The sequence below is a fragment of the Nicotiana attenuata genome, chromosome 7 (assembly GCF_001879085.1).
Source record: "Nicotiana attenuata strain UT chromosome 7, NIATTr2, whole genome shotgun sequence".
NCBI classification, from domain to species: domain Eukaryota; kingdom Viridiplantae; phylum Streptophyta; class Magnoliopsida; order Solanales; family Solanaceae; genus Nicotiana; species Nicotiana attenuata.
The window spans coordinates 34878489-34889628 of record NC_031995.1 but is presented as its reverse complement, the minus strand read 5'-3'; the positions used below and the strand labels follow the sequence as shown (position 1 = coordinate 34889628).

At 39.1% G+C, this 11140-nt stretch overlaps 1 protein-coding gene and 1 pseudogene across 1 annotated transcript; both read left to right on the top strand.

Annotated features, from left to right (window-relative positions):
• On the top strand, positions 1692-3763 carry LOC109228924 (pistil-specific extensin-like protein). Its single transcript, XM_019394185.1, has 2 exons — positions 1692-1945; positions 3074-3763. The coding sequence occupies exons 1-2, from the start codon at positions 1762-1764 to the stop codon at positions 3433-3435; spliced, it is 546 nt and encodes a 181-aa protein (XP_019249730.1). The 5' UTR covers positions 1692-1761; the 3' UTR covers positions 3436-3763.
• LOC109229952 overlaps positions 6827-11140 on the top strand; it is a 167451-nt pseudogene continuing 163137 nt past the window's right edge.

Sequence of the window (11140 nt, the reverse complement as noted above, 5' to 3'; positions counted from 1 at the left end):
ATATATATATATATATATATATATATATATATATATATATATATATATATATATATATGTATATATATATACACACACACACATTGAAGAGAAGGGGAAATTTTATGCGCAAGAGGGAATAGTATAGTAGACGATGAATTATCTGAACTCGATTAAAGAAGATAACTTCATTAATTGAAAAGATAACTCCAGCGTTCTGGTTTTAGAGTTCATAACAAATCCAGTATTTTATCGTAGAAATGACACCCGATAGCCACTCTAAAGGGTTGCTATTTAAAAATTAGCTAGTGCGTCGTGAATTTCAGTTTTTCAGTTCAAAATTTTGGGACAAAAATGTCATGAATTATCGTGAAGTTAAAATTTTTAGTCTAAGATTTTAGGTCAAAATAAGTATTGGCTAATATCTAAAATAGCATCAATAAGAATAGCTATATGTGCACTTGTACCTATTTTTATCAAAAACATGGATCCACGACGATTCATGCTAAAACCATTTTACTACTCTCACTGGAAGTTCCAAAAAGGGGAAAACTAATTGTAGGAAAGAAATATCCAACATGCTAGTGTTTACCCGTAAATTAGTACTGTTAAATTTGTAACGTGATTTATTGACACGTGAATTAAATTGATCCAAATATAAAATAACCAAGAACATAAATAAATTAATAAAGAATACTTGAAGAAAATACAAATTTGGCTATGAAGTGAGCTTTTTCGGAAGCAAGAATAAGAACAGAGTATTGAGCAAAAAGATGTTAATAGAAAGCAAGAGTAAATTTAGCCTTTGTTGCGTACAAGTATTTTATGTCTACAATGAGTATAAGTTCCTATATATATAGCTAAATTCAAGGAGACAAGATCCCCAAATTAAGCTTCTCTTTAACATGAATAAAGTCCCCTATTATTAGTTGCATAAACAGTTGAATATAAATACATAAATTCTTTGTAATGGCCGCTCCTTAAATGCTACCTTCTTATCTTTCTTTCAAACTTTCCTCCCCAAATCCTTCAATGAGGAAAAATACTCAAGGACTAAAAATATTTATTTAAGATGGTATTTACAAGAAATTACTTTAAGTTGTAAACTATTTCATCTACCATTTACAATCCAATAAACTAGAATCACAAGCTCTCATTCTCATGTTCACCTCAGCCAAAAATAAAAAAGGGTTGACTAAGAACGTGAGAGTCACTCATGATTTATTCTTTTCGTGTGAGTTTATTATTTTTAATTTTTAGGTATCGATAACCCTAATTATAACCAAACTAAAATTATTATAGCGCTGAATCAGAATTTAAAAAAAATGCTCTTTCCAAGCCGAATATCTAAGACACATTCTTTTCCTCTAAAATAATAAGGGCAAGTTACACATTTGGCCGATCAACTAAAAATATTTACACTTGCTCGCCAAAATGTACAAATGTATATATTGATTATGTGTAAAATATGTATATTATACATTAATATACAAAAAATACATATTTTCCGGCTATTATTTTTTGTAGCGGCTATACTGTATAGTTTTTTTCCAAATAATAATTCATGTTGGGTATGATAATCCTTTAGGCGTAATGCGAAATTATGGTTTGCACGTCATAGGTAGTGACCTTCCATGATATGCCTCTTAGTCAAAAAGACTTCAAAAATTCTTCTGAAAATAAAGTACTATATATATATCTATACATTTGCAAACATGTTATGTTCTAGCAATATCCATTAATTATATAGCTCCAATATTTGAACAAATATTCTTGATACAAATGAAGATGAAGGCTGTTAATTTCATGGTGATGGCTGCAGCTTTATTCTTGGTGTTTTCTAATTTCATGAACGTTGCAGAAGCTTTTGAAGGAATGGATATAATACATGTTGCTGGCAAAGTTCTTTGCCAAGATTGTACTCAGGGCTGGAATGAATGGGTTGATGGTGCCAAACCCATCAAAGGTATGTAATTTACATCGGCAAAATTCAGAATTTAGACGTTGTGGGTTCTGAATTGAGAGAGTAGATCCTAAAATGTATGACTAACTCTATCCATACTTGTTTTAACACACACACATACCAATTGGTTGAATCCGCCACTCATAATTTACTATCAACTTCTCCATAACGATGAAGCTTGTGATCACCAGCGGCGGAGCCAAAAATTTTATTAATAGGTGTCAAAATATAAAGAAGTAAAAAAAAAAGAAAAAGAACCCAACTCCACTTGTTATTGAGCAAACTAAACAGTATAATTTTCCAGCAGAGGGTCCTAAGGTTGCTTGCGACGATCACAGGGGAAATTATCTAAACTGGGGTTTAAAGAATAGTTTTCAAGAAAGTTAGGAGTGCAAAATGTATATTCCTTTAGAAAATGGTCTAGAAACGGTTATTAAAAAAAAGATTCAAAAATAATATGATGGTCTGCATCTGCATAAAATAGTTTCTTACTTCTACGTACCTTAATTAGCTAAGGTTTAACAAGGTAACTAGGTTTATAAATGAGGTACATTTCATGCAAAGGAAGATCTATATGTCTAGTTGAAGTCACTAATTTTTTGCTCGAACTATAGCATACGAACGCAAAAGAATTTAAAATGCATATACATATATAGTCAAACCTCTCTATAATAGCATCCCTAGCTATATAACAGTCATTCGTTATAAAAATCAAATTTTCTCGGAACTAATCTTTTATGTTATGTTATGTTATAATATATTTCCTCTATAGCAGCACTTCACTATAGCATCCAAAAAATATCGGAATAAACGTAGCTGTTATAGACAGTTGCGAAGCTACATTGTCACAAGGGTGGTCAGTACCCTTCGTCGAAAAATTGTACTGTCTATATATATAGGTAAAATATTATGTTTTAGAAGTATATAACACATATTGAACACCCTTTGTCAGGAATTTTTTTTCACTTCTTTCAAATTTGAATATCCTTGAGAAAATTCCTAGCTTCGCCACTGGTTATAGAGAGGTTTAACTGTAGTAACAACAGTGTAACAATCTCTAGCTCCGTGGGCGAGAGCCTTATTCTGAACCCAGTAATTTTAAATCCTGAATTCGCTTTGGATCTCATGCAGGTAGTATAGTATCACTTACATGCCTAGATGAGAGGAGAAGAGTAATTTATTATGGAAGTGACCTAACAGATGAAGCTGGAAAATTTGACTTGATTACAAACACAACTTGTTATGGCAAAACAATTAAACCTCAGAATTGCTTTTTGAGATTGGTTTCTTCACCTGATCCTGTTTGTAACATTGCCACTGACTTCGCCGGAGGAAAGTCCGGTATAAAACTCCACCGTCCGACGGTGATTTACAGGGATTTGCTCAAATATGTGCTTGGTCCTTTCTACTACACAACTCCTATGTGTGATGAACCTGATACTAATGATGATAATTTGGAGTCTGATGATGAAGGCAAAGAAAACAATTATTAATGAATTAAGTTATTGATTTTCTTTTTTTATTGCTAGTGGTCTTTTTCTTTCTTTTTTTTCCTTTTTCTTTTCATTTTAATGTTTGTTTTTGATCAATTTGCCATTTTGCAAATGGCAAATGGCAATTTATCTATGTTGGATAAATTGACATTTTTCTTTTGTTCTAATTTCTTGCAAAAGACACATATTGAGTTCTCTACCTTTGTAAAGTAGAATAAGATATGTGTAAACACTACCTTCCCTAGTCCCATGTATGAGGTATTGATGTTGAGAGGGTTTATCTTTTGGCAAATTTTCTGTTTTCAATGAAAGGACATTATTTAGTCAATCCGGCCCAAGACGCGTTCGTTGACAACTAGTGTAGTAGTGTCAATAAATACAAGTTGAAGTGAAAATAGCACGGGCTAGCCAGTTTTCGGACTGGTCATTCAAAAATAGTCGGCGTTTGCAGAGTCATTGAAAAATAGCCACTATTTTGCTGCAACACGGAAAGTTCCAGAATAATATACTGGAGATCGGTGCACCTGTGTATGAACTTCCAGTATATTATGCTGGAACTCCAACACGCGGAAAGTTCCAGCATAATATACTGGAGATTGGAGCACCTGTGTATGAACTTCCAGCATATTATGTTGGACCGGTATATGATACTGGAATTCTAGTATATTATGCTGGCGTATTTTCCGTATTTTGAATAGTGTTTTCGTTCAAATTTATCTTTACATGAAAAGTGGCTAAATTTCGATTACTTTTGAAATTGTGGCTATTTTTGAATGACCACTTGTAAATCTGGCTATTTTTTAATTTCTCCCGAGTTGAATCACCCATAGGCATAGTAGAAGTGTTTGCTCATTGACTTTAATAAATGCCTCATCTGCTAATGAAAGTTACTACTCATTCTGCATCATTTCGTGTAACATGCTATATAGTTTTAAAAAGAATTAAAGTTAGGAAGTTTGTCTAGAATATAAGTAGTAGGTCATCCTTCTCATCAGACATTAGTAATAAAGTTGATATATTGGGATCACTTAAATGGTTAAAATCCAAGTTTGCTTTCACCATAATTAGATAAAAGTTGATCATTAAGCGGTTTTACTGCCCAAATTAGAATTTTAGAATAAGATAGTTTGATGTATTCAATTATTGTTAGATTTTTATTACTACATGTTTCTTTCGCTTCGTTTTCTTATTATTTTGTTGTTATTATTGCTCGCTGCTACTGAATTTTACCTCCTATAGCAAAGGTATACACCCTATTTATTATAAATCAAAATTATTTTGAAATATTATTTTCTATAGCTACCTTTTATATTTTATAGCAAAATAAGTGTTTATGGTATATACTACCATTGAGGCATGAAATACGCTATTTATGTTTTTCCTCTCTCTTAGACAACTGGACATACTTATTTTTAAGGTGATTGCGATTACATTGTATTAATGAATACATGGCGCTAATACATGTGAATACATGCGCGTACAGCTGGACTGCCCTGATTTTAGGCGCTTTTTACTGTTGTATTCATGAATACAACAGCGCGAATACATGTGAATGCATGCGCGTACAGCTGGACTGCCCTGATTTTAGGCGCTTTTTGCTGTTGTATTCATGAATACATGGCGCAAATACATGTGAATACATGCGCGTACGGCTGGGCTGCCCTGATTTTAGGCGCTTTTTGCTGATGTATTCATGATTACATGGCGCAAATACATGTGAATACATGCGGGTACAACTGGATTGCCCTGATTTTTAGGCGCTTTTTGTTGTTGTATTCATGAATACAGCAGCGCGAATACAACGAATACACTACCGTAACAACTAATAGGAGCTACAGGAAGTAATTATGTATACAATAGCTATAAGAAGTTAATAGCCACTAAACAATAGTGGTTTCTGAAAATTCCTCTTTTCTTTTTGTTTTTCTTCTGTGCATACTCTATCCTCCCCAGACTTTACTTGTAGGATTATATTGGATTTATTATTGTAGTAGTAGAATAAGATAGTATTGATCCTAAGACATTCAGATTTATCCATGACTAACGATTAGCAGGCCGGCCCATGTTCCATTGCTGGCCCATTTTTTCGATGCAGTGCTAGTTCATTGTACAGAAGGAGAAAAAGAAAAAGGAAATTTGAAGAACACAAATTTATTGTTCCAATTCTGATGGGTTTAACAATTGAAGAATTAATCTAAATAGCTGCGCAACTATTTAGATTAATTCTTCAATTGTTAAACCCATCAGAATTGGAACAATAAATTTGTGTTCTTCAAATTTCCTTTTTCTTTTCATGGAATCAGAGCTAGGCCCACCTAATTTTTGTTTCACCTGATGTTGCGCTCACATATTATTTTATCCATGCTCTAGTTAATAGGACTGAGCGTGAAGTGTTAGTAGGCCAACATCGGTATTTGGATGGCAATTTATCTCTTTATATGTTTTTAAACAATCTTCGCCTCTTGAGCCAGTGTTGAGATAGATTCAAAGTCTTCTTTTTTTTTTTTTTGTGGTCATCACTTGATTTACAAGTAAATTCTGTTTTTCGAGGCCTTAAAAGCCTCCTTTTATCTCACCTCGATTTGTGTGCCGGTCGAGGCATATATCCGGAACGCTTTTATGTAAAAATTTGATGAAAATGCTAATTTGGCCTTTAGAATTGAATTTAAGTTGACTTCGGTCAATATTTTGGGTAAACGGACCCGGACCCGAACCCGTAATTTGACGGTCCCGGAAGGTCCGCAGAAAAATATAGGACTTGGGCGTATGCCCGGAATTGAATTCCGAGGTCCCAAGCCCGAAAAATGAATTTTTGAAGAAAATTGTTTAACTGAAATTTTAAGAGTTTTTGAAAATTTAAATGTATTAGAAATTGATGGTATCTGACCCGTATTTTGGTTCCGGAGCCTGGTACAGGTCTTATATGGTAGTTAGGTTGAGCCTGTAAAATATGGTAAGAAACGGACTTGATATGACGTGAATCGGACCCTCGGTTGTTAAAAATTTGAACTTAAGAGTTCTTGAGATTCTTCTTTGATTTGATGCTAAATTCGTTGTTAAAGGTGTTAATTTGGCGATTTGATTGCACAAGTAAGTCCATATGACGTTTTTGAGTTAGTATGCATGTTTGGTTTGGAGCCCCGAGGGCTCGGGTGAGTTTCGGATAGGTTCGGGAGGTTTTTACACTTAGAAAAGTTGCAGGTTTTGCTGCTTCAGGTGCACAGACATTTTGTGCATCGCGATCACGTAGTAACTCTCGCGATCGCGAAAGGGAAATTGGGACTGGGGTGGATTTGTTCTTCGCGAACGCGAAGCCACAGTCGCGACCGCGGAGCACTAGGGGGTTGCTCATCGCGAACGCGACCGGTGTCACGCGAAAGCGTAGTGTAAAATGGAAGTGGGCTGGGGATTTGCCATTTCTTCTACGCGAGAGCGTACGCCGGTCCCGAACGCGAGGGTTAGGGAGGCTTACCCTTCACGAACGCGTAAGAGAACTCGCGATCGCGTAAGTCCACTTCTGTCAGCTCTTCGCGATCGCGACAGTGTTCTCGCGAACGCGATGAACACTGTCGCCCAGCACTTAAAATAGTAGCAAAGTCGGGATTTAGCCCACATTTTCATATTTTCAAAACTAGATAGCATTGAGGCGATTTTCAAGGAACAAGTTCCTCCCCAAAGCATTGGTATATGATTCTAAACCTTTTTCTTTCGATTTCCCATTGCATTTCATCAATCTTCATCCAAAAATATAGGGTTTTTATGGTAGAAATTGGAAATTTGGGTAGAATTAAGGCTTTATGAATAATTAGAATTTAGACCTCATTTTGGGGTCGGATTCCGAAACTAATTGCATATTTGGGCTCATAGGTGAATGGGTGATCGGGTTTTGGTCCGAACCTCGAGTTTTGACCAAGCGGGCCCGGGATCCATTTTTGACTTTTTGGGAAAAATGATAGAAAACCTATAATTAAGCATTGGGTATGAATTCTTTGGAATTTATTCATGTTGTTAAATTAATTTGGACTAGATACAAGTAATTTGGAGGCGAATTCTAAAGGAAAAGCGGTGTTTGAGGCTTGAGTTGGCCGTGAAAGTTCGAGGTAAGTGTTTGGTCTAACCTTAGCTTGAGAGAATAGGTATTGTGATTTAGTTGCTATGTGCTACTGTAGTGTACGACGTATAAGTGTGGTGACGAGTATCTATACGTCGTTGTCAAGTATGCCCGTGAGTCTTGAATATTAATCGTTGTGTTTCTTAATAAGTACTACGAATGCCTAAGTTGTTGATTTTCCGTGATGGGCAAGAATTATGATTATTCTCGTGGTAATTGTTCATTGTTGGGTATTGGCCAGTTGAGATTTCATATGTGAAGTTAAATGTTGGTACAAGATTGGTTATAGTTGATTCCCTTGCCGAGACGTATTTAATTCTTACTGTTGGTTCCCTTGCCGGGATGTGTTTATTCTCATGGTTGATTCCCTTATCGGAATATTGTTGTTTCCTAATTGTTCCCTTGCTGGGATTCTTTTGTGATTAGTGTTGATTTGTATATTTGGATCGGGTTGCACGCCGCAATAATATTATATGGGATCGGGTTGCACGCCGCAACAATATTATATGGGATCGGATTGCACGCCGCAACATAAAGTAATAAGGGAGAACAGGAGGGGTCGGGTTGCACGTCGCAACAGTGATACATGATTTGGATCGGGTTGCACACCGCAATAGTGTTATATGAATTGGATCGGGTTGCGTGCTGCAACAATAATGAATAAATGTGGATATTGATTCGTTACTGTTTCCTTATTCTTACTGATGCGCACTTTAAGATGTTCTTCATGCTTTTCTCCTGAGTTACTGTTGGTACTTGATATTCCCCGCAGCATGTTTCCCCTTCCCATCTTCAACTACTAGTTTCCGTTATTATTGCTTGTCGTACATGCTTTAACTGCACTGGTTTATTTGGTAGTCTCATCCTAGCCTCGTCACTACTTCGCCGAGGTTAGGCTCGACACTTACCAGCACATGGGGTCGGTTGTGCTGATACTACACTCTGCACTGTGTGCAGATCTCGGTACCGGAGCTTTTGGACCTTAGAGTGGTTGCTGCCTTCAGTCCAGCGGAGACCCGAGGTAGTCCTACAGACGTCCACAGGCCTTGGAGTCCCCTCCTATCCTTTATATTCTATTTTCATTTACTTCAGAGACAGACTGTATCTTTCTTTCCAGACAACTGTTTGTAGTATTCGTAGACGGTCCGTGATATTGTGACACCAGTTCTAGGTAGAGATGTAATTTGAATATTTTGTACTAGTATTTGGCTAAGTTATCAGATTTCGTCTTCCGCATATCTTTTATTATTATTATTTTTTCGCTGTCGATTCCATGTTAATTTGAAATTGTTATAAGGTAAGAAAAAGGATAATAAAATTATAACGCTTGGCTTGCCTAGCTTTCACGAGTAGGCGCCATCACGACTCCCGAGGGTGAAAAGTCTCGATCGTGACTAGTTGGTATCAGAACTCTAGGTTGCTTAGGTCTCACAATTCACGGACAAGCTTGGTAGAGTCTAAGGGATCGGTACGGAGACGTCTGTGCTTATCCCCAGATGATGTAGAGTTAGGAACAGTTTCACTTCTATTCATCTCTGTCGCGCGGTTTGGTTTCTCAATGCTAATTGAATTTCTACTCTGTTCTTTTGCAGATGGCGAGAACAGGTGCTTCTTCATCCACAGACCAGAAGCCCGAGCCCCCAGCAGCAGTTCCTGCGAGGGGTCGAGGTCGTGCTAGGGGTCGAGGCAGGGGCAGAGCTCAGCCCGGAGCAGCAGCAGCAACGGCAGAGCCTCAGGTAGAGTTTGATGATGAGGTTCCGGCCCAGACAGTTCCGGTATCCCAGAGGGGTTCATTGCTACCCCAGTACTTCAGGATGCTCTGGTCCGCCTAGTGGGCCTTATGGAGAGTGTCACCCAGGCAGGCTTACTTCCTGTAGCACCAGCCGTCTCTCGGGCTGGGGGAGGAGCACAGACTCCCGCTACCCGCACTCCAGAGCAGATGGCTCCCCAGTTTCAGACTCCAGCAGCTCAGCCAGTTGGAGCAGTTCAGCCGGGTGTAGTAGCTCAGACTGGTGATGGAGCAGCTATGTTTGTCGATGCTTTGTGGAGATTGGACAGGTTCACCAAGCTGTTCACTACTACTTATGGTGGTACATCTACAGAGGATCCCCAGGATTATTTAGATAGCTGTCATGAGGTTCTTCGGAACATGGGGATAGTGGAGACCAATGGGGTCGACTTTACTGCTTTTCGTCTGTCAGGTTCCGCCAAGACTTGGTGGAGGGATTATTGTTTGGCTAGGCCAGCTGGGTCGCCTGCCTTGACTTGGGATCAGTTTTCTCAGCTATTTCTGGAGAAGTTTCTTCCTATCACTCAGAGGGAGGACTATCGGAGGCAGTTTGAGCGTCTCCAGCAGGGTTCTATGGCCGTCACTCAGTACGAGACCAGATTCATTGCTTTGGCCCGTCATGCTCTTATCATACTTCCCACCGAGAGAGAGAGGGTGAGGAGGTTCATTGAGGGACTCGCTCAACTGATTCGATTGCAGATGGATAAGGAGACTGGGAGCGAGATTTCCTTTCAGGATGCAGCCAATGTGGCCAGGAGAGTTGAGATGGTTCTATCGCAGGGTAGTGGTCAGGGGTCTGACAAGAGGCCCCGTCATTCAGGCAGGTTCAGTGGTGCCTCATCTAGAGGCAGGGATTCTTTTGGTAGGGGCCATCCTCCTAAGCCATTTCATTCAGCACTTCATACTTCTCATGGTTCTCCAGGTGGCCGTGGTTCTCATGTGCAGTATTCCGATCAGCAGTCCTACCGTGCACCATCAGCTCCTATCAGAGCACCTCCTATTCAGATCTATTCTCATGGTCAGCCGACCCGCCAGGGTAAGTCTCAGTTCCCTCAGCCGCAGCACTCAGGTGGATGCTTTAAGTGCAGTGAGTATGGTCATATCCGGAGGGCTTGTCCGAGATTAGTGGGTGTTCAGTCGCAGCAGCAGGGTTCCCGTGCTATGGTTCAGGCACCAAGTGTTCCACCGCCCGCTCAGCCAGCTAGGGGTGGGGGTAGTTGATAAGTAGGATTTTAACGTGTGTTATGCCCCTACTTGCCTATGCTTTGAGTATAATTTGATACAAAATAATCCCAAAATGCTCACAGGTTGTGCTTGATTGCAGGTTTGAGCGACAAAGTGACTGAATTGTCAAAGATCGGCTCAAAACAGAGTGAAACCTGCTCAAGCATCAAAGGCCAAGAAAAGTGAAGGAAAAAGATCCTAGTGCGGACCGCACTTCGCGGTCCGCGTGAAGAGATTCAGAGAGATGAAATTTGGGGTCCAAAGCAAGCCACGCGGCCGCGGTCACTTTCACGCGGTCCGCGCCAGATCTCATGCGGCCGCACTACACTTTTGCGCGGCCTGCTATCCTCAACTTCAGAGAGCCAATTTTCAAGATTTCAAGAGCCCACGCGGCCGCGCTACCTTTTTGCGCGGGCCGCGTTACCTTTTTGTCGCGGCCCGCGCTGACCCCGTAGGGGTATTTTTGTCCAAGTTTTTCAGCCACTATAAATAGATCCTTTTTCCATTTTTAGGTTAAGTTTTATATATACCTAAGGCTGTTGAGCTCATGAGAACATTGGGTTTAGCCATTTTTGGTCGTT